This window comes from Triturus cristatus, chromosome 12 (genome assembly GCF_964204655.1).
Source record: "Triturus cristatus chromosome 12, aTriCri1.1, whole genome shotgun sequence".
In the NCBI taxonomy this organism is placed as follows: Eukaryota; Metazoa; Chordata; class Amphibia; order Caudata; family Salamandridae; genus Triturus; species Triturus cristatus.
The window spans coordinates 21,381,102-21,405,624 of NC_140595.1; the positions used below are offsets into that span (position 1 = coordinate 21,381,102).

General features: G+C 47.6%; 1 protein-coding gene across 1 annotated transcript in view; it reads left to right on the plus strand.

Moving 5' to 3' along the window:
- Positions 1-1,154: 1,154 nt before the first annotated feature.
- LOC146772237 (occludin-like) overlaps positions 1,155-24,523 on the plus strand; it is a 78,742-nt gene continuing 55,373 nt past the window's right edge. Inside the window, exons 1-2 of the mRNA XM_085636984.1 lie at positions 1,155-1,523; positions 16,295-17,215. Of these exons, the coding sequence (XP_085493110.1) occupies positions 16,377-17,215 (839 nt within the window). The 5' untranslated portion in view covers positions 1,155-1,523; positions 16,295-16,376. The remainder of the gene's footprint in view (positions 1,524-16,294; positions 17,216-24,523) is intronic.

Here is a 24,523-nt window from a genome sequence, read left to right on the forward strand (position 1 = left end):
TTCATTGCTGGAGTTGTGTCATGCTTGCGACACAACTGCAGCAATGTGTGACTTTAGCTCTGACTGATATGTCGGGATTCCTGATGTATCTGTCATTAATTGCGACATGGAGCGCCATACAGCAAATACGGCGCAGCCATAGTGTCGTAAGGAGGGCGCAGTGAAAAATGTTCAATCGCTGTTTTCTCACAGTGATGCAACGCTTTTCATGAATGGGATCCAAGAATGCGCCCTGTCTTATTGATAGGGTGCATTGAATGCACTGAAGACCTTTTGTTTTGGCGCAGGGCAGCGCAGCAATATTCCTTGCAGCGCTGTCCAGCACCCAGATATCTTATATGGGGGCCCAAGAGTTTGCACCAATTTTAAGACCAGCTATTTGGGGGTCTTAAAAAACTGTCTATAACTGGTCTTAGCAGCAGTTTTGGGGGGTTATCGACGTACTGGAATTTTATTGTAAATATTGCGAAGTGTATTTAGCAGCAGTTTTTTCACGGGAACGCCTACCTTGCATCTCATTTTCGTTAAATCCTTCTAACAGTAGTGGCGATCATGAAAATTCACGTTTCGCTGGAACAGCACTGCTAACTATAGTTAGCGGCAACTTGTAAATAAGGAGATTAAAAAAAAGCCACCGTAACCTCAAAGTTCTTGTAAATATGCCCCACAGTGTCTCTACATCTTCTCTTTTCTCTTGCCCTCCAACCTGCCTTCTTCTTTACTTCCTCTCTTTTCACCTCCCCTCCTCCCAACAAAACTTCTCTCCTTGCGGTTTTTCGCCCTCAGGCAGACACCCCTGTTTCTACTCACCTTCTCCCCTCCTTTCCCTCCCCAGAGCTCCACCCTCTGCCTCCCCCTCTTTTCCTTGACCTGCAGCTCCATCCACTCTTCGCCCCCCTCCCTCGTGACTTCCACCCCCGTCTGCCTCCCTCTGCACCTTCCCATGGATGAAACTTGCTTCTCTCCCTCCTGGGTTCACCCTGTGACTCCCTCCCCTGTGTCCCTGGCTTCAGCTACCCCGCCTCCCAGTCGTGGGGCGTGGCCTCCGGCGGACTTGCCCCCCCCATCCCCAGCAGGGAGGGGGGCAGGGGCGGCTCTCTCAGCTCTTAATGATTAATCCGATCCCGTGCCCTGTGTACGGAGAGGCAGGAAGAGGGAGACAACACCTGAGCAGCGAGGAGCGGGGTGAAGGGGCTCTGAGGGGAGTGCGAGGACTGCGAGACCCCGGAGCCAGAGCCGCTGGGGCCCATCCCAGGGGCCCTCAGAGCTGCCCGCTGTGCTGTGTGGCCCCAGAGCCCCCTGCTGGGACTACCGAGGGAGAGAGGGGCCCTGAGAGGACCGTTCTGAACCCACGGAACTCAGACCTGCTGGGGCTCCCCAGAGAGAGAGGTGATCAGAGGGGGGCCGGGGACCTGCCTGGACCCCCAAGTGCAGAGGGTCGCCCAGGGCACAGAGGTCATCACACTCTTTGAAGGACATGAGACGAGCTCCAGCAAACAACAAGTGACCGGATCTGAGCGCAGGTAGGAGGACACCGGGGGACGGAGGGCTGGAGGGGGGGGGGGGGGGGGGGGCAGAGGCTGGTTGCGCCGTGGGAGAGCCAGGCTCACGCCAGACCACAGTAAATCATCCGAGGCAGCCTGGAATGAAGTGACTCTGCCCCAGTCCTAACTGCCTCTGGGGGGCATGAATCTGACATCCACAGCCCCAACAACCTTTCTGACAAGCATGTACTCTGCCCCCACATCACGGAACCCCCTCACTGGCCTGTTGACATGTGAACGACCCCCCTCCCTGAACCTCCAGGTTTCTTTCTATGGGGGTGGGGGCTTTCAAATGTCTCAGTCACTGAACTTTACAAATGTGAGTTTTAATTTCAAAACGCACTTCGTCGCATCTTGGAAACGTGCCTTTGTTTTCTCTTCAGCACTGAAAAGCACACAACGGTTCTCGACTCTTCAAAAGTCAACACGCGTCCACTTTGCCCGATTGTATATAACAGCAGAGTCCAGAGCGCACCCTGTTCCGAGGAGCCCAGGTTTACAGACATGACTCGAGGCTACGAGAAACGAAGCGCTGCGCTCATTATCACAAGGTGTGCTGAAGCGGAGACCCGGGATTAGAACTCGCATCTCCTGCTTTCACGGTTGACAAGTTACCCAAAACCTGGATCTGCGCCTGAAGAACGGCCTCTCGGTGCCCTGTCACAGTGCCAAGTTTCGCTGTTGTGAGGAAGGCGCTGAGAGACGTGGAGAAAGGGGGGTGGGGGCGGCTCCTCCCTGCATGTGGTGTTAGGGGGCGCCATGTGCTGGTGCGCGCCTCTCACACGCTCGTGTGCCCCTGCCAAGCGGGGCCTGAGCTGCTAAAAGGCTTTATTTGTGCGTGGAAGCCAGCGAGAGTGCGCCGAGGAGAGAGGGCATTGCATGCTGGATGTTGTAATGAATATCTGGACCCGGGAAGGATTAAGTTTGGGAATTTCGAGTTTTGCTTGCTTCCTGAATGTACACCCTGGTGCCACTCCTCATAGTTGTGCTCCATTAGCTGTGCACATTTACTTGCCGCGAGCCCCTCGAGGCATGCGCGGGAGCGGAGCGCGCTCGCTGTGCTTCCGTTAAATGCATCCTCAAGCCAACAATGGCTGCGGGAACATATTTTGCGCAAACATCTAAGGTGAAACCAGGCATACACTGGCAGCCATGGCACATCCGCGGAGATCAGAAGTAAGGGCATCATTTCATATATGCCAGGTGCCCCGTGGTACCACCCGAGGTGCACGCTACAACCAGGGCGCGTTAGTAATCGAAGACACTGGAGCCCACTGGGCTTGTGTCACTGAATAATAAAGTCCATGCCTTTTCTTTCTCCTTTATTTTCACTACGTCAAAATATTGTAGATGATCTTGATTGGACAGTACAATTCACACAAACGTATCTGGTAGGTGACACGTGTTTCGCCTAATTTTTTCCAAGCCTGCAATATTTTTAGAATACAAAATAAAGTTTCTACATATCTAATATAAAGTGTGAAATGATTGCTTTTTGTTTTGCATAGTTACACATAATTTTGTTTAACTATACCGCAATTTTGCATAACTACACAAATGCAAATTTCGCACACCCCTAGATATGTCACCCAGGTCCCAAATGGAGATATGCTCAACTGCTGCACCGCCTCAAGAGAAGCTTGAAGGGGGCCGCGGGCAGTGTCCGAGTTACCAACAGTGAAATATTAAGAAACTTGGTGCTGATTCAGGGGGCCCATGGGACACGGGAGAAGCCGCCCCCGGAACACACAAACTGTGCAAGATGTTAGAAACCGATGGCACAGGACATTACCCGTGGAAGCGCAACTGAAAGTTGCCACTTTAAAACCCCGCCAGAGTGGTGCCGGATGTCATTGTAGCTGCGCGGTGCTACGCCGAAGAGATGCTGCTTACGCTGGAGTGAGACTCTTGGACCAGATGTCTCCATTACCACATATTTCAATGCCTTTTCTGAGGGTTAGCGTTGCTGTCTGGTGATGGCTTCAGGTCAGTGCTTGAAATGGAAATCTAAAAGTAAAGGTACTTACTATACCAGGGTATCTTGTAGTTAGTAAGAACCACTGGTACTGTCCCATTAACAGTATTGCACCCTTGCTGAGAAGTGCGGGTACTCTCCCGTTAAGAGTATTGCACCCTTGCTGAGAAGTGCGGGTACTCTCCCGTTAAGAGTATTGCACCCCTGCTGAGAAGTGCGGGTACTCTCTTGTTAAGAGTATTGCACCCCTGCTGAGAAATGCGGGTACTCTCCTGTTAAGAGTATTGCACCCCTGCTGAGAAGTGCGGGTACTCTCCCATTAAAAGTATTGCACCCCTGCTAAGAAGTGCGGGTACTCTCCCGTTAAGAGTATTGCACCCCTGCTGAGAAGTGCGGGTACTCTCCCGTTAAAAGTATTGCACCCCTGCTGAGAAGTGTGGGTACTCTCTTGTTAAGAGTATTGCACCCCTGCTGAGAAGTGCGGGTACTCTCTTGTTAAGAGTATTGCACCCCTGCTGAGAAGTGCGGGTACTCTCTTGTTAAGAGTATTGCACCCCTGCTGAGAAATGCGGGTACTCTCCTGTTAAGTGTATTGCACCCCTGCTGAGAAGTTCAGGTACTCTCCCGTTAAGAGTATTGCACCCCTGCTGAGAAGTGCGGGTACTCTCCTGTTAAGAGTATTGCACCCCTGCTGAGAAGTGCGGGTACTCTCCCGTTAAAAGTATTGCAACCCTGCTGAGAAGTGCGGGTACTCTCTTGTTAAGAGTATTGCACCCCTGCTGAGAAGTGTGGGTACTCTCCCGTTAAAAGTATTGCACCCCTGCTGAGAAGTGCTGGTACTCTCCCGTTAAGAGTATTGCACCCCTGCTGAGAAGTGTGGGTACTCTCTTGTTAAGAGTATTGCACCCCTGCTGAGAAATGCGGGTACTCTCCTGTTAAGAGTATTGCACCCCTGCTGAGAAGTGCGGGTACTCTCCCGTTAAAAGTATTGCACCCCTGCTAAGAAGTGCGGGTACTCTCCTGTTAAGAGTATTGCACCCCTGCTGAGAAGTGCGGGTACTCTCCTGTTAAAAGTATTGCAACCCTGCTGAGAAGTGCGGGTACTCTCCCGTTAAAAGTATTGCACCCCTGCTGAGAAGTGCGGGTACTCTCCTGTTAAGAGTATTGCACCCCTGCTGATAAGTGCTGGTACTCTCCAATAAAAGTTCTGCATCCCTGTTGAGAAGTATCACCGATCTTTGGTTGAAATGAGAGACACGCAGGATCTGAATACCCGAGAGTACGGCACGAACATGGCCATCACGGTATCAGAGTGCTGTACAAAGAAAGAGATGATTGTTGCGGTGATACACTAAGAATACCTGGTACTTATGATACACTTTCCATTGAGTTCTAAGAGCAAGGTACAAACAATCAGAAACAATCTACAGAAAGGTGAATGACATTTTTACTAAGTTCTCATATGTCACATGTTTTTCTAGTAGTAAGGCTTTCACTTTCTTCTTGAAGAGCCTGAGTGAGGTAATCGATCGAGTAGCGGGTGGTATTGGGTTCCCTATTCTTGGGGTAGATCCAGAGAAAGTGCGGCAGGGTTTTCCTTTTTTTTGAATCTGGCTGGTTCTAGTATGAGGGATTTAGAGCTTCTGGAGACCCTCCTGCCTCCTGATAGTTTGATCCTATTCGCCAATTATTTAGGACTGGAATTGTGTGGAGCTTTGTGTGTTGCGCATGCAGCCTTAAGTTGTATCCTAGCCTCCCCTGGGAGCCAGTCGGGGGCTCGGAGTGAGGGGAGATGCGAGCATGATGACCTGGGCCTGTTAGGAGTCGTGCTGCTGCATTTCATGTCACTTTCATTGGGGTGCGCTGGTTTTTGGTAGGACTATGAGTGTGGCTGTGGGTACCATACACTACCTTGCATCCACCACCGCACGGTTCTCATCCCGCCGCAGGTTGAGGGGTGCATATAGATTATAGCGGGGCTGAGCCTCCCTTTCCCCTTCACTTTCTCATGTTCACTTCCTGTGGGTAGTAACGAGGTATCACTTCCGTCTGGCGGGACATTGCACACCACTGGTCGCTCTGCTGGTGTCACGCACCTCTGCCGGGGCTTGCTTGGTGGGGCTTCCAGAGAGTCAAGCCTGTCTGGCTGGTCATCAGATATTATTTGCTTTGCATCCTCACATTCATGCGCGTTGTTGTGCTGGTGTGCTTCTGCTCGTTTATCATCTTTCTAATCCAGAAATCCTCAATAAAGAAATGTGTCAGTAAGCACAATGAGTGCATTAATATCCACCGAGTTACCTTCCCAACATAAACAAGGCCTGCAGGCGTGGCACGTTACTTCCGGGGCGCGCAGCAGATCGTGCTTTGAGAGGGAGCGCTGCTGGGAGCCCAGCGTGGTAACAAAGAAGCAGCGTGCGCGCCTCTCCCGGGGCTCGGTATCCCTGGAAACAGGTGAATAATTCAAGATGGTGATGTTGGCAACATACCTGACGGGCTAGGCTTCCCTCTGTGTCGCTGGGGCACCACTTTCCCAGCCTTCATCTTTAGTTTGACAGGCAGTACGTGCATCCTGGCAGGTGTAATCCTTGTAGGAGTCAGTTGCCTAAGAAATTACTGAAATGGACACACTTGTCCACAGAGGGCCGGACTGGGAACCAAAAGCAGCCATGGCAACCATGTTCAAACCCGCCAGGCGTCCTGCTTCCAAGCGCATTTATCTCTCTCTCACCCACCCCTGAAGCCGTCCCATCCACCACCTGCTGTATATACCTGCGGAAATTGTATAAAGGTGCCAGCTGCAGCCCCCTACCTTAAAAACGCCCTCCAACGGTTAATGCCCCGTGGGCTGTCCACACACCTGTATGAGCCCTGCCTGCCATGCCGCAGACTCCCACAATCCACTGCACAGGCGGGCGCTGGCAGTACAACTCCTCAGGGGTAGAAAGTAATAAATGCAATTACAATACAGTCGTGCGCTGTACCAGCGCAGTTTAACAATCATTGTTACCCGTGGGATTAACCCCACCAAAAAATAAACATTTGTAAAAGTGAAGCCAGGGTCCCATACCAGCTGGATGGAATACGGTGGGTTTTACCACACATGGTAAAAAGCGTTACCCTGGGGAGATATATTTAATACATGGGGTAATACCTCCTGTTCCCAGTATTCAACTTCCAAAAGAGGCATAACATACAGAGTCGATATTTAACACACCAAATTCTGCATGTTTTGTCTTTTTACGGGCCTGCTCCCCGATAACATTTAGCCGGTGTGACTTGCTCGAATCTATAGCACAGTATATGTACTGTGTCTGCTGTTGCCACAGATATCTCTATTTTGGGTTTTTGGATGAATCAGCAAGTGAAACATGGCAATATTTATCGGGGGGGGGATATCTGGTATTTACTAGAACATAGGGTCTTTGGTACAGTAAGCACTAAAAGCTGCATATTAGTCCTCAAAAAGTCATAATTGGGTGGTGTTAGACCTGGCACCATTGGTGTGGGTCTTCCTTCAATTTTTTTGCTGTTGCCTCATGTGTTTCAGCTGATTATCGATGCTTTGCGCACTGTGCCACTGCTGTTCAGTGCCCCAGTGCAAGTGCTCCCTATGGTAAATTGATGTATGGATTAGTGACTCTATGATTGGCTTGATTGGTTTACTTCTCAGACCCTAGTACAGTGCACTGCGTGTGCCCAGGGCTTGTGACCAATGCTGCTGGTGTGCTTGCAGCACTGATTGTGCCACCCACCGGAGCAGCTTGTAAAGTGTGTCTCTGGTCTGCCATTGCAGAGCCTGTGTGCAGTCTGGTACTGCCATGCTGACTGGGCAAGTACACCCAGACTCAGGGAACATGGTAGAAATTCGAGTTTAGTATGCCTGAATTCAGAATGATAAAATACATCTTTTAGTGAAGTTGGTTTTAACATTCTGTGTTTGAAAATACCACTTTTAGAAAATAGGTATTTTCTTGTCTAACCATCCAAACCTGCCTCTGCTAGGCTGTGTATTCCTTGTCTGGAGTTTGAGTGACAGAGACTGGGGGATTCCAGGAGACAGGGTGAGTCAGCAGAAGGCTGAATAGAGAGATCTGCATCTAGATGGGTGGGAGGGGTTGCACCTGGGACCTGAATAGGGCTGGGCCTTCCCTCCACAATGCTGGCTCCACCTCCTGTGGTGTGTCTGATGTCCCTGCCCTGCACTGTGAAAGGAAAGCAGGAGACATGTCAACAAAGTGCTCCAGGACTGACCAGAACTGGTTTGGACTAGGCCAAGGCCTCTCTGCCTTCAGAGAACAAAGATAAAAGTAGTATAAATATTGGGACCCAGACCCAAGAACTTGAGATCACTTCTGGGAATCAAGACAAACCTTTGCTGAAGAGAAGAACCAGGAAGCTGAAGGAGGAGACTACACCCTGTGCTGTGTGTTTGGGGGTTGGCCTGCAGTGGTTGCTTCATTACCAAAGAGAGGAGAAAAGGACTGAGTGTGCTTTCTATCAACTTGAAGAAGAATCTCCAAGGGCTTGAACTAGAGCTTGCCTCCTGCCTGAAGTCTCAGGGATACAAGACTTCAACAACCAGCTCCCCCCTGAATTCCCTTGCTGGGAATTGAAGTGCCTGCTGTTGTGCTGGGCCTTCTGAGAGACTGCGTGTCGCTGGGAGGTGGAAGCGCAGAGCAACAACGAGAAGCGTGCCGCAGCCGCTGTCATCGCATCGCCGAGGAAGCGAGCCGCCGCTCTCATCATAGCATCACCGAACCACGGCGCATTGCCGGAGAAGCAGGACGCTGCCACAGAGGTCTTCATCGCATCTCCGGAGAAGCGCATCGCAGGGCCTGTCGCGGATCCAAAATCATCGAGTCGCCGCACCGCCGTCGGGCGTGCACGCATCACACCAACGTTGTCGCATCGCAACCAGGACGCCATTTTGTCACATCGCACCGGAGAAGAGTATCGTATCGAGGTGCCAGCGTGTCGCATCGCACCGGAGAGCAGTAAGAAACCGAAGCATCAACTCCCCACACAGTATGGAAGCTGTATGTGGTCACAAATGCTTTACAAACTGCTTCTGAGATAAGCCTGCCTGCTTGTGCGAAGCTACCAAGGGGGAGAGCAGGGGTTATTTTAGGAGTGTAGCCCCTTACCCTGACTAGACACCAGGGTCCCTATTTGTCACAGGTACCTACCTATGCCAACTAGAGACCCCCAAATCTAACAGGTGGTGTTTGTCACACTTGAAAAATGCAACTCTGCGCCAAGCGTTTCTTAGGCTGATGTCCCAGGCCTAATAACGGAGTTCACAGGCCTACAAACCTAGTGTCCTGCGTTCATTGAGTGAGGTGAAATCCTTAGCTGCTCCTGCTGAGAGGAACTGTCTTCAACGGGCATGTTATGAGTTGGACTATAAAGGGGGGGATGCGAAACTGTGTGATGCATCTCAGGTCAATAAATCAAATACATATAAGCTGAGTAGGCCATATTTGAGGCCCACTAGAATTATGGGGTTCCGCAGCCACAGCCTTTTTCGTATAATTATGGATTATGCGTATGCCACATAATTCATCATCTGCTGCTTAATCGCCAGATGTTTAAAAAAAAATTGTTTTAAGCTCAAACGTATCAAAAGTTACTAAAAAGATGGAGGCATGTTTGCACGTAGTGAAAGGGCTTTCGCAAAGCTTCTGTATTTGGTTGTTAAACTGGCACTAATGATGTGAAATCTTTGTCCGGACAGTTTTGCCATGTGTTAAAATGACAAGCTAATAAAGTAATACTATCAAAAAATGTGCCGTTGCTTTGGGATGGCAGGGCCCCTAGAATAGCAATGCAGAAATTGACGAAAGGCTGGTACTATGGTGGCATAGCACTACCGGACCTACAGCGCTATTACTGGTCGGCGCAACTGGTGACAGTTAATCATTGGCAGTATCACCCCCGGATGACCCAGCTTATGCCCTGGACCGGTACCAAATGGACTGTTCCGGATATTTGGGGCCCCTGTACACGACGGATAGGAAAAATAGGGGGAGGTTCTTTGGACCCACCCAACACACTTTGGAAATCTGGCATGTGGTCACTGCCCGGCTGGGATGGAAGGGGGTTCTCACGCAGGCTACACCGCTGTGGACCACCCAGAAACTGGGAATGCTGTGCTATCAACCCGGGTTTGATAAATGGGACCTCATCGGGATATCAGCAGTAAGGCATCTGGTAAAAAGGGGAACAATGCTCACCTTTAGTGAACTCCAGAAACAGTATGATCTGGCACAGGGAGAAGTGTATAGGTATTTACAGATTAGACATGCGTTGAAGGCAGCGTCCCCATCCCTTAAAGATATACCAGAGTCATCACCTTTGGAAGATCATTTGCTAGACGGGCCCCTCACTTCAAAGGCAATATCTCTCACCTATAAAAAATTGAGTAATAATCTGCCGGACGTTTTCCCGTAGCTCAGGGAACGGTGGCAAGATGACATTGGTCCTATAGATGACGAGGATTGGCAGACGGCACTCATGTACCCGCGAGAGGCGGCTATTACACAGAGACTTCGGCTGATTCAGCTTAGGATACTTCACCGATCATACATATCAGGGATGATAATAGGGACTAGACCTGACGACCGTGGTGTAAAGGGCTGTGGACAGCAGGCCACATTTTATCATTCTCTGTGGACTTGCCCAAAGATCTGTGCACTGTGGGAGGGAGCCTCGAACCACATGAGTACGGCTCTGGGGAAGGAAATACTAGTAACTCCACAATTGGGACTGTTGAATGTGTTGGAGGCGACAGATCTAACAGAGGTAGAACAGCAATTCACGACGCTGGGGTACACGCTGGTGAAACAGGAGCTGGCCAGAGGCTGGGGGGGAGCGAACCCACCACTCACCACAGTGTGGGCCAAAGAAATGGACAGATGTATGATGGCGGAGACTGAGGTTTTTAAAGCTCGGGGGTGTCCCAAGAAGTGGGATATGAAATGGCTACACTGGAATAAATATCGGGGGGAGCCCTGCGTGTCGCCTACGGTTGAAATGGAGATGGGTAGATCAGAGAGTAATGTAGGACCTGCTTAACATGTAATCAAAAGTAGTGTCTGCTTACTTTCTATTGATATCCTTAAAGGTGTCGTCCAATCATGTTAAATATGGCTGTGTTTGAAACCAATGAACAAAGTTTTAAAAGTAATGGGGGGGGGGGGGGCGGGAGGTGGGGTTGTTCGTCTGGATTCGTTTAAATATGACAACAATGGACGAGGTCAATCCTGCAGAGCAAGATGACTGTTATTTTGAAAAATCAATAAAAATTTGTTAAAAATAAAATGTGCAGCATAATTTGTCTTTCCTGGCCCCATAATTAAGTCAACCCATCGGCATGATTTGGTGCACCCGCCACTTGGCTCCTGTGGCTCTGGACGTATCGGATTTGCTTAGCATTGCCCTACAGATGCCTGACGGTGGGGAGGGAAGTTTGACGCAGTGACTTTTTGACACTGGTAGCAAAATGGCTGTCCTAGGGGTAGTTTCCCAACTGCTGCCCATCTTGTGTGCAAATGGAGGGGCAGAGGGGCAATACATGGGGCCCTCCTGCACGTCCCTTCTTCCTGATCCCAGGTATCTGGGTTGTATTGCAGGTCACTGCTACTGTGTCCAATTATGCATGCCCTCCACTGCATCAAAACTAAAGCGCCATGACGCCCTCTGGGGTACATTGTGCTATATCTAAATACTTAGAGGATATATAGCTTATAATGGCGTCTTACAGTTCCATAAAGCTATTCTGGGTTGCTGGACATATGCTAATTCCACGCATGCCTGAATTAAGAAGGTATAATTTCCTTTGCGTGCATTGGCCATGTGATGTGCAGTTTAACCAGAGACCTCAGGAAGTGTTCTGGCTCGAGCTCAACAAGGGAATGTTCCAGATCAGAAACCAGTTTGGAAGATCAGAACGCCCAATGAACACTGAAACGTACACAATGCATTTAAATGTTGCAAAAGGTGAAGCCACGGTTGCGGCATTAGAAACATCTCACCCAACGTATCTTCTCTGATTCTTCTCCTACCTACTGAATCTCCATAGAATCTCTTTAGCATCCTGCTCTGTATTTCCACTTATTCGATAACTATTCCCTGTCCTTTTTATATTTTTATTTTGCCACCCGGTAGTACGTCCACAAACTTCCAGAGCTCACTGCAATGGTAGATCATGAAGACGGAATGTGGCCTCTGGGTGTGAGCGCCCACCCCAGATTAGGTCTTCAGACTGGGACACAAATGTCCACAGGTGCCTCCAGCACTAGAATTTACACCCCATAGGGACAGATGTCTTGTTCAGGATTAGGAGATGAACTCCAATGGAGGCTTTTATCGGACACGATACTCTCAATATGGCCTCTAGGACTAGACACAGTGGACCTGACACATTGAAAGGTTCTACCCTTTACGTGTCTATGGAAAAATGTGTTGATCCACATGGGCAAATGTACAGATGTAGACACAGTTCACCAGTTGTAGCTTCTTGAACTGGGCAGGGTTTGTATGGCGATGGTAGAGCACTGTACAGGGTCATGGTTAGTGTATAGTCAGCCAGTGATAAGGGAAGTAGTGGGTTTCTGGCGCAGACATGGATTGTTACTGCATTGTGATGTAGTGTTCTTTAAGGAGGTGCGTCTTCGACGAGATCCTACATTGGAGCAGCGTTGGTGCCGTCATCATGGATACCAGGATGTTGCCTCATCCTAAGTGCACAGATGGAAAAGACCTGTGCCCTAATTAAGACCTTAAGGAAGAGACACAGCGCAACACTTGTGGCCTTCATCTGGATGCAATACCGTTGTGCCATCGCATAGCTTTTTGTTTGTTAGCCTCGACTTCTTGTCTTTCGCTGCGTGCTGCTAAGGTATAATCCCCATCGGTGTTGCACTTGCATTGAGGCCTGCAGGTGTCTTAGTGTCGAGTTCCAATATATATCTAGTTTCAAGAAGGCGGAGTTGGGCCTCTCGATTACCTCCCCTTCTTAGAGGGGGAATCGAGTCTATTACAAAATACTGTAGATGTGTTGGATTGCTATTGTGGCTCTCCTCAAAGTGCCTAGCCACTGGATAGGCTTGATTCTTATTGGTAATTACCCTTATGTGCTGGAGTATCCTCTTGTGTGCCGGGAGCTTGGTGCTACCTATATATCTTAATGCCACAAGGACACTCCAGCACATATACCGCGTACTCCGTTTTACAAGTCAGTTTTTTACTGATAAGTATAGGATCGGACTTGAAGTGTGTATTGTAGCTTGTTTTGTTGTTTGCAAACTTACAAGCCTTACACGTTGGGCATTTAATGAATCCTTTGTGTGCAGTGAGCCAATTGGTGGGACATCTGGTTTCAGAACTGTTTTTGACTAACCTGTCACTCCTAGACCTAGTTTTTCTGTAAGTCAATTCTGTTTTTTTAGAGAGATATTTGCCAACAATGGGGTCACTACATACCAGGCTCCAGTGTTTAATCAGGATTTTTCTAAGGGCTTGATGTTGCTTGTTATAGGTTAAAATAACTCTACAAGATTGTTCTGGTTGGTCTAAGCCTGTGCCCTGTTCGCTAGTTTTAGTGGCAAGTACCTGATTTCTGGTAAATAACCTGGTTTTATTTATGGCCCTATCAATGACATCAGAAGTATATCCTCTTTCCAGAAACCTCTGTTTACTGGCTAACGGTACCATTTGGCAAACTTCTTCACTGCTGCAAATGCGCCTCACCCGTAGCATCTCCCCATAAGGGATGCTCTGTATCAGATGGCTCGTAGCATGCAACAGTGAATTACCCGCAGTGAATTTGCGATACAATTTAGTGGCAATGTGGTAATCCTTGATATAAACCTCCACATCAAGAAAGTAAACAGTATATTTACTGGTGTTAGCTGTGAACTGGAGGTTAAGGGGGTTGTCATCGATCTGTTCTATGAACTGGAGAGCGTCTATCTCAGAACCCCTCCCGATCAAGAACAGATCATCAATGTAGCGCAACCATAAGGGCACATGTTGATCCATTATGTGTTTGAATTGCCCCGTGAGGACCTGCTCTTCCCACAGCCCCATATGCAAACAGGCATAGCTGAGAGAAAATAAGTCCCCCATTGCAACTCCCCTGATCTGCTGGTAAATTTGGTTATCAAAGAAGAAATAATTCTGTTCCAAACATGTAGTGACCATTTTGATCAGCATTTTGTTATGCATATACAGATAGGCTGGTCTACGGTTCAGATAGTGCTCGATGGCTTTAATGCCATCCGAGAGACGAATAGATGTGTATACAGGGAAGTTACATCCATAGTTATTAACAGTAGGTCTGAACTCCACGTAATTTCATTGATTTTTCTGAGGAAATCAGAAGTGTCTTGTAAATAAGAGCGTAAACCTTTAACCCACTCCTGCAGGAAATAATCCACGTATCTTGATGTATTTTCCATCAAGCTGTTAGTGGCCGAAATGATTGGCCTACCTGGGGGTTTGGTTTCATTTTTAAGTATTTTAGGGATGAAATAAAGGGCAGGGATAACTGGATGTTCTTTCTTTAGAAACCGATACTCCTCATCACTCAACAGTCCCCCACTCTTCCAAGCCACAAGTTTGAGATAATAGTCATTCCATGCAGATTTTACAATATGGATATTGCTTTTCTTATAACATTCATTATCGTTTAACTGAATGTAAGCCTCTTCCATATAGAGCCTGCGAGGCCACTGAACAACGTCACCTCCCTTATCTGATTGTCGTACTATAAGGTTGTTGTTGTTTTGCAGTTTTTTCATAAGTTGTCTGTAGCACTGATTTTGTCGGCTACATAAATGGCTCGCATTGTTGTTTGATTTATATAGATGTTTCAATTCCAATGTGACCTGTTTGTGATAAGCAGCCACGTTGTCATGTACCATAACAGGTTGAAAGGTTGGACTTAGGTTTAAATGGTGTTTTCAAAGTCCTGCCAATATCTGTCGTTTCCAGACCAAGGTCAGTGGCTGCAGCAGATTGTTCATTTTGTAGGGTTACGAGGTCTTGAAAAAGGTTCACAACTCCTGCTCTAAGTAGGGGCGGACTGCCAATTGTTGGCTCCTCAAGGTCCGGTTGCCTTTTTGCCCGTAACAAGTGGAATTTGCGTATTTTTAATTTTCTGATAAATCTAAAAACTTCCATCCTGGTTTCTGAATAATTAAAACTACTTTCCGGGCTATATGAAAGTCCCAATGCCAGAATGTGTTTTTTCGCCATAGTTAGGTTAATAAATGTCTGTAAGGTTGACCGCTGTATTTGGATAGACATACTGCGTCACTTTTGTTTGCGGTTCCACCTGCCTCTTGTTTGTTTTGTGAATCCCTCCACAGGCGATTAACCAATTAGAATGGTGTACTTTAAAAAGAGGCATTAAAATGTATTTTTCACAGTATGTAAGGTACAAGGCAAACGTTAGCCATGTAAAACGCTCAATTACTTACAAACCGTTGGCAGCGGAGATTGTTGTAAAAGAATCATGCATCCATTGCGCACATTTTTAAAGGTGACTTGAAGCACCAAATGCTTCGAATGGTCCATGTTGGCAAATCAAAATAAAATGGTTTATCGGTTGTTTCATCACATCGTGCATTCAAATGAGCCTTCCCCAGGACATTGAGTTTAGCCAAAAGGACGAATGCCAGCTGCGCAGTCAATGTTACTAGACAGCGCCCCTAAGAGGTAGAGTACCATTAACCAACTCCGTCCTGCAACTAAAAAGCCAACACACTCCTTTTGTCCATTTATCTCAGTCTCCAAAGACAGTGCGGGCGAGCAGTGAGGGTTCGTGCGTTTGTAGAGGGCTTGCGCCTCCGTCGGGGGTGGCGCAGAGTAGGACGCAGCTGATGCCGGCGCTCCATAAGGGCTGCGCTAAATTTCTCTGTGGGCGGCCCGCACTCTTGACCACGAGGGCTTTTGAGCCCAACATGAACCTGTGCATTCCTAGTTCTTGTGGTTTCCGGTGGCCTACTTCCTTTAGACACCCTCCACACTGGACTTTGTCAACTGGCCTGGTCTTCGCGATATCTCTGTTCAGAGGCCTGCAGTAGGGTGGTGCAGTTTGGGCTAAGCCCGACCCGCACAGCTTTCTGCTCTTCTGGTGAATGTCGCAAAAACATCGAGCACTTCTAGTGGACTCACACCTTATTCAGTGCACATGAAAAATAATTCAGAGGGGCAGAAGCAATTGATTGGGGGGTTGGGAGGCCCACTTTTCACATTCATGGGAATACTTTTATCCCATCAGCACTTCAAGGTGACAGGGCTGAATTCTAGCAACTACAATAAAGCTGCAGGCGTGTAAAATAATCAGACTATCTTACACATATTATGCGAAATGCATTTTTTCCTCTATGAAGGTACACCTCGCATAAAAATGTCAACCAGAATACTGACAAAATACTGGTTTCAAGAGAAAATGTCTCGTTCCAGAATAAAAAATGTCTTGGTCAGAAATATTCTACTGAACCAGTCTTCCGAGGCCAAAAATTATGAAGAGTTTCAAGTTAATGCGAAATAGTGAAAATGTCACATAATTTTCATCACGCTAAAGTTTTACAATCATGCAAGATTATGCTGGCGTAAAAAAATTCACATGTGCCTAACCATAGCTCATAGGATAATACTTTGCATTACGTCCATGTATTTATGTTTCTTCATCCAATACAACACTGAATGAGATATGGCTCATAACTTATGTTTATTAAGTATTTGATACGTTTTTTCTTTTCAGGTTGAGGCTGTTGCTGCCTCTCATTGCACAGCCCAGGATTGGACCACTGTCTGGTGTAGGACCATCTTAACAACAGAACAAAATGTATGACAGAAGACGCTACGACAGCCCCCCAACGTACAGTCCACCAAGTGCCTATGTGCAGTCAGTCAGCTACATCCCCCCCGGCGGCCCCTACAATGTCCACTCGCAGGGGCCTGGCTCCTACTACATGGAGGACGTGCCACAGGAGTTTTATAAGTGGAAGTCGCCGCCTGGCATTGTTCGGATCCTGCAGGGCACGGTGGTCCTGCTCTGCATCGCAGTCTTCGCCTGTGTGGCATCCACGCTGGCCTGGGAGTACAACTACGGCATGATGGGCATGGGGTCCATGGGTGGGTCCTATGGTGGCGGCGGGTACTACGGAAGCAGTTACTATGGCGGCTCCATGGGAGGTATGGGCTATGGGTACAGTGGCATGACCAACCCACAGGCAGCCAGCGGGTTCATGATGGCCATGGCGGTGGTGTGCTTCGTGGCGGTCCTGGCGCTCTTCGTCATGAGTGTCACTAAGTCCGACGGGTCACGGTCCAGGAAGTTCTACCTGATCGTGATCATTGTCAGTGCCATTCTGGGCTTCCTGGAGGCCATTGCGTCCATCGTCTACATCGTCGGGGTGAACCCGCGTGCCCAGATGACCGGCAGCCTGTACTACAGTCAAATGATGATGATGTGCAACCAGATCTACTCACCCGTGGGCGGAGTTGGGCTCATGAACCAGTACCTGTACCACTACTGCATGGTGGATCCACAGGAGGTGAGTCACCGCATGTACCTAGCACTGCAGTTAACAAAGCATGTGGTCTGTGTGAGTGACTGTGAGGCAAATGCAAGGAAAGAAGTCAGGTCACTGGACGCAAAAGGAATCACGTGCAGAGGAAGGTACAAGGAGTCTTGGCACAATAGACATTCACAATATTTACACTCCCACACACTTCCCCGTCCTCACACAACACAATAGTCCTCACGCACATAGTCTAACCCTATAGCTCATACACTGCTTCTCTCCGAACACACATACACACGGAAGAGAGTTAGGAAATACAAAAAGTGTGCCATAAAATACAGACCATGCAAAGGAATGTTAGCTCTTTTGAATATTCTTGGAACAGAATAATAACATTAATTATTTGTGGGTGTGCATTATATGTGTGGACATAAAACAACATATGCGTTGTTGTATAATGACATACTTCACCATATGTATTGACTGCTTGTGTGTATGTGCCGTTGTAGGTGGTATGTATGTATAGGAGTGTGTTTTTGTGTGATCTGTGTGTACGTAGGTATGTGGAGAGAGCTAGGATGTGCACGTTGTTGTACTTGAGCGTTCACGCCCTGGTGTGTCTGTGCCCATCCCAGAGAGACATTGGAAAGAAATTCATATGAACACAAAATAAAAACCTGCATTATGTGAAATGCTGAACTTGAAAGGGTACCTGCTGGTTTTGTTCCGTTCTTTTAACTCCCTGGCCGCCTTCCCACACAGCTGCTCCAGAGATAAAAATGTGAAAAGATTAAGAAAATAAACACCATTTCTTACCCTGGGGCTCATGAGCAGGGTTTGAACTCTGGTGAGACTGGAGCCAGTAAGTAGTGGTTGTGAGAAAGGCACTATCAGGACTCTGATTATCTTTCCACTGTTGGGATATGATTGTCGAGCTGTTGGGTAAGGCTGGAGAACTCTGGCTCCTGTTCTTTGCTGAAGAAGTACTGCTGCTGAACACTCAGTGGAAATTCCTCCGTAGATTGGCTGTAGGAAAGATTTGAAAAAATCACAAGAGGTCAGTCAGTGCGCCTGAAAGCTGGAAAGGGCGTAAACAGAGTTTGTCACATATTGGCCCAAAATCCAGATGAGAATTTCTTAATGAAAACCTAGTAAAATATTAATTACATTTAACAATATACCAATTTCCCAAAGATCTTAGAGTTAGCAATCAAGTCCTAAGTACAGATGAAGTTGATTAAATGAAAAGAAACATAACTAATAGCACAGGACTTTGTTACTTCTGAATATTCCAGCTAATTTCCATGTTTAGATATAAGTTGCAATGATTCATAGTTCTTCGGAGAGTTTCTTAAATCCCACTTTATTCATAATAAACAAGTGTTCTTCCACATTTCGTGAAACATAGGGCCTTATTTCTGAGGCCTTGCGAATGTTTTGTGCTGCAGTTGCGTCACTTTTTGTGACACATAAGCGGCGTAAAACATGCCCTCTGTTGCGCCCTATTTACAAAGTGACGCAACTAAGCAGATGTGTCACTTTGTAAGCCCCTGCACTACATAATACCTGCGTCAGATATAATTTATGCAGGGGGGGTGTTCCCATGCAAGTAAGCCTCGTAGAAGCGACGCAGTGAAAGCTATGAGATTTCACGGTGTCACTTCCAGGATGCAAATGAGTCAAAACTTTACGCTTGCCTCATGGCCGGCGTAAGGGTGACACAGTGCTATATCCAAGGCCCTCCCCCTGCATTGCTGGAGTTGCGTCACACTTCCGACACAACTCCAGCAAGGTGTCATTTTTGTGCCTACAATCTGTCATTCATTGCGACATGATGCGTCATACAGTAAATATGACGCATCCATTATGTCACAAGGAGGGTGCAATGAAAAGTGATGCATCGCTGTTTTCACGCAGCTATGCGTCACTTTTCATAAATGAGGCCCATAGTTTTTTAAAGTCATTCTTAGCATGTGCTCACAGCAGTGCAAAATAGTATGAATTTGAACAAATACAAAAAAAATAATCAAAAAGTTGAACTTGTCTAGAATTGTCCAGGAAAACTAAATATACTGTGCTAACATTTTCAAAGCCAGTTTTCAGTTCATGAATTTCAATTCATTTCAGGAGCTGTGATGGGCTTGCACGTGGCACAGAAAGATGTAGGACTTTCGAGGCCTTGATGCAAATTCAGCACACAATCTTTTTCATAAACAGAGCAGTGAAAACTATTCTCCAGGATTAATTCTCTGAACAGTTGTTGTCAATGGTTACAATTGCAATTACAAGTAAATGTAAATAGGAGGCTCATAAAAAGAAATTCAATAAAAAAATTAATGAAAGATTATGAAATTTGCATACAGGGTGTCTCTTGGCTCGTTAATGAAATTGCGGCACGTCCCACAAGCCTGTTTATGTTAGGGTAATAATCCGAATCTAATGATTGCCACTCTCAAAAGCAGGAACTATAGTAAAACCGTTGCCATTACAGGTCACTGAATTACGAAAGTCTCACATCAAAAATGCATGCTCCATCTACTTTTTATATCTTCTGGTACAATAGGAAGCAGAAAGAGCTTTTATGTGAGGTTCAACAATTTGAAAACTTTATGCATATTCAACATTTGGAAAACAATCTAGATTTATTTATTTATTTAGCGCAAACTTTACCCAGAGGTGTCAGCGCGCTTTACAATAGAGCGAAGTAAATTACATAAGGTAAGAAAGTAGCATGGAAGTAGGTACAACTACTTATAGGTACTCGTGGTGAAAGTTAAAAATGAACATGTTACAGATACATTAAAAATTATAAAATATGAAACGGAGGCACAAGAGGGGTAAGTTACAAGTAGGGTAAGTTAAAAATTAACTAGTTAAAGATACATTAAAGATTATAAAATACGAAAAGGTGACGTGAATATGGTAATACAAGTAAAAATACATATTTACAAGATTGAGCACTCGTGAGTAACGTGTAGCAGTCAGGCTCATGACCCAGGGAAGAGAAGGATTAATCATAGAAGTGTCTTTGGAAGAGAAGACTTTGAAGATCTGTTTTGAAAATGCAGAGGGAGGTGGTGATACGAAGGATTGGAGGTAGCGAATTCCAAATTCTAGTCGCATTACCTGAGAAGGATTGCGCCATAAGTCTTTCCCTTTCCCCGGTGAGATAAGTGATAGATGCTTCGCTGAAGGTCAGGTGGCCGGTGATATGAGAGATAGAGATGCTCCGCTGAAGGTCAGGTGGCCGGTGAGATAGGAGATAGAGATGCTCCGCTGAAGGTCAAGTGGCCGGTGATATGAAAGATAGAGATACTCCGCTAAAGGTCAGGTGGCCGGTGATATGAGAGATAGAGATGCTCCGCTGAAGGTTAGGTGGCCGGTGATATGAAAGATAGAGATACTCCGCTAAAGGTCAGGTGGCCGGTGATATGAGAGATAGAGATGCTCCGCTGAAGGTTAGGTGGCCGGTGATATGAGAGATAGAGATGCTCCGCTGAAGGTCAGGTGGCCGGTGATATGAGAGATATAGATGCTCTGCTGAAGGTCAGGTGGCCGGTGAGAAAAGAGATAGAGATGCTCCGCTGAAGGTTAGGTGGCGGTGATATGAGAGATAGAGATGCTCGGTTGAAGGTTTGGTGGCCGGTGATGTGAGAGTTACCAATATTCCGTTGAAAGTTAGGTGGCTAGTGATATGAGAGATAGGGATCCTCCATTGAAGGTTAGGTGGCCGGTGATGTGAGAGTTACCAATATTCCGTTGAAAGTTAGGTGGCTAGTGATATGAGAGATAGGGATGCTCCGTTGAAGGTTAGGTGGCGGTGATATGAGAGGTAGGGATGTTCCATCGAAGATTAGGTGGCGGTGATTTGAGAGTTAGGGATGCTCCGTTGAAGGTTAGGTGGCTGGTGATATGAGAGTTAGGGATGCTCTGCTGAAGGCCAGGTGGCCAGTGATATACAAGAGGCCGGGATGTTGCGGAAGGTCAGGTGGCCAGTGATTTGAGAGTTAGGGATGCTCCGATGAAGGTCAGGTGGCCAGTGATATGAGAGATAGAAATGCTCTGCTGAAGGTTTGGTGGCTGGTGATATGAGAGATAGGGATGCTCTGCTGAAGGGTAGGTGGCTAGTGATATGAAAGTTAGGGTTGCTCCGTTAAAGTTTAGGTGGCTGGTGATATGAGAGTTAGGGATGCTCCATTGAAGGTTAGGTGGCCGGTGATATGAGAGATAGGGATGCTATGCTGAAAGTTAGGTGGCCAGTGATATGAGAGTTAGGGATGGCCTGCAGAAGGTCAGGTGGCTAGTGATGTGAGAGATAAGAGGTGCTCCACTGAAGGTTTGGTGGCTTGCGATATGAGAAGTAGGGATGAAGCTGAAGGTTTGATGGCCGGTGATGTGAGAGGTAGGGATGAAGCTGAAGGTCAGGTGGCCAGTGATATTAGCAATAGAGATGATTCGCTAAAGGTTAGGTAGCCAGTGATATGAGCGATAGAGATGCTCCGTTGAAGGTCAGGTGGCCAGTAATATGAGAGATAGAGATGCTCCGCTGAAGGTCAGGTGGCCAGTGATATGAGAGATAGAGATGCTCCGCTGAAGGTTAGGTGGCCAGTGATATGATAGAGATGCTCCGCTGAAGGTTAGGTGGCCAGTGATATGAGAGATAGAGATGCTCCGCTGAAGGTTAGGAGGCCAGTGATATGAGAGATAGAGATGCTCCGCTGAAGGTTAGGTGGGCAGTGATATGATAGAGATGCTCCGCTGAAGGTTAGGAGGCCAGTGATATGAGAGATAGAGATGCTCCGCTGAAGGTCAGGTGGCCAGTGATATGATAGAGATGCTCCGCTGAAGGTTAGGTGACCGGTGATATGAGAGATAGGGATGCTCGGTTGAAAGTTCGGTGATGTGAGAGTTAGCAATGCTCCGTTGAAAGTTAGATGGCTGGTGATTTGAGAGGTAGGGATGCTCCATCGAAGGTTAGGTGGCCGGTAATATGAGAGGTAGGGATGCTCCATTGAAGGTTAGGTGGCTGGTGATATGAGAGATAGAGACGCTCCTCTGAAGATTAGGTGGTCGGTGATATGAGAGATAGAAATGCTCCACTGAAGGTTAGGTGGACGGTGATATGAGAGACAGAGATGCTCCGCTGAAGGTTAGGTGGCCGGTGATATGAGAGAGATGCTCCGCTGAAGGTAATGTGGCCGGTGATATGAGAGATAGAGATGCTCCGCTGAAGGTTAGGTGGCGGGTGATATGAGAGATAGAGATGCTCCGCTGAAGGTTAGGTAGCCGGTGATATGAAAGATAGAGATTCTCAGCTGAAAGTTAGGTGGCCGGTGATATGAGAGAGAGATGCTTCGCTGAAGGTTAGGTGGCCGGTGATATGAGAGATAGAGATGCTCCGCTGAAGGTTAGGTGGCCGGTGATAAGAGAGATATAGATGCTCTGCTGAAGGTTAGGTGGCAAGAGATATGAGAGATAGAGATGCTCTGCTGAAGGTTAGGTAGCCGGTGATATGAGAGATAGGGATGCTCGGTTGAAAGTCAGGTGGCCGGTGATATGAGAGTTAGGGACGCTCCTCTGAAGGTTAGGTGGCCAGTGATATGAGAGATAGAGATGATCAGTTGAAGGTTCGGTGGCCGGTGATGTGAGAGAAAGGGATTCTCCTTTGAAGGTTAGGTGGCCGGTAACATGAGAGGTAGGGATGCTCCATTGAAGGTTAGGTGGCAGTGATTTTAGAGTTAGGGATGCTCCGTTGAAGGTTAGGCGGCTGGTGATATGAGAGTTAGAGATGCTCTGCTGAAGGCCAGGAGGCCAGTGATATACAAGAGGCAGGGATGACGCTAAAGGACAGGTGGCCAGTGATTTGAGAGTTAGGGATGCTCCGATGAAGGTCAGATGGCCAGTGATATGAGAGATAGAAATGCTCCGCTGAAGGTTTGGTGGCTGGTGATATGAGAGTTAGGGTTGCTCCGTTGAAGGGTAGGTGCTAGTGATATGAGAGATAGAGATGCTCCGCTGAAGGTCAGGTCGCCGGTGATATGAGAGATAGAAATGCTCCGCTGAAGGTCAGGTGGCCGGTGATATGAGAGATAGAGATGCTCCGCTGAAGGTCAGGTGACCGGAGATATGAGAGATAGAGATGCTCCGCTGAAGGTCAGGTGGACATTATATGAGAGATAGGGATGCTCGGTTGAAGGTCAGGTGGCCAGTGATATGAGAACTAGGGACGCTCCACTGAAGATTAGGTGGCCAGTGGTATGAGAGATAGAGATGCTCGGATGAAGGTTCGGTGGCCGGTGATTTGAGAGTTACGGTTGCATTGTTGAAGGGTAGGTGCTAGTGATATGAGAGTTAGGATTGCTCGGCTGAAGGTTAGGTGGCCTGTGATATGAGAGATAGAGATTATCCGCTGAAGGTTAGGTGGCCGGTGATATGAGAGATAGAGATGCTCCGCTGAAGGTCAGGTGGCCGGTGATATGAGAGATAGAGATGCTCCGCTGAAGGTCAAGTGGCCGGTGATTTGAGAGATAGAGATGCTCCGCTGAAGGTCAGGTGGCCGGAGATATGAGAGATAGAGATGCTTCGCTGAAGGTCAGGTGGCCAGTGATTTGAGAGTTAGGGATGCTCCGATGAAGGTCAGATGGCCAGTGATATGAGAGATAGAAATGCTCCGCTGAAGGTTTGGTGGCTGGTGATATGAGAGCTAGGGATGCTCTGCTGAAGGGTAGGTGCTAGTTATATGAGAGTTAGGGTTGTTCCATTGAAGGTTAGGTGGCCGGTGATATAAGAGTTAGGGTTGCTCCGTTGAAGGTTAGGTGGCCGGTGATATGAGAGTTACGGATGCTTCGTTGAAGGTTAGGTGGCCGGTGACATGAGAGCTAGGGAGTCTCTGCTGAAGGGTAGGTGGCTAGTGATATGAGAGTTAGGGTTGCTCCGTTAAAGGTTAGGTGGCCGGTGATATGAGAGTTAGGGTTCCTCCGTTGAAGGTAAGGTGGTCGGTGCTAGAGAGTTAGGGATGCTCCGTTGAAGGTTAGGTGGCAGGTGATATGAGAGTTAGGGATGCTGTGCTGAAGGTGACACGGCCAGTGATATGAGACTTAGGGATAGCCTGCAGAAGATAAAGTGGCTAGTGAAATGAAAGATAAGAGGTGCTCCACTGAAGGTTTGGTGGCCGGTGATATGAGAGGTAGGGATGAAGCTGAAGGTTTGATGGCCGGTGATGTGAGAGTTAGGGATGAAGGTGAAGGTCAGGTTGGCCAGTGATATGAGCGATAGAGATGATCCGCAGAAGGTTAGGTAGCCAGTGACATGAGAGATAGAGATGCTCCGCTGAAGGTCATGTGATGTGAGAGGTAGGGATAAAGCTGAAGGTCAGGTGGCCAGTGATATGAGCGATAGAGTTGATCCGCTGAAGGTTAGGTAGCCAGTGATATGAGAGATAGAGATGCTCCGCTGAAGGTCAG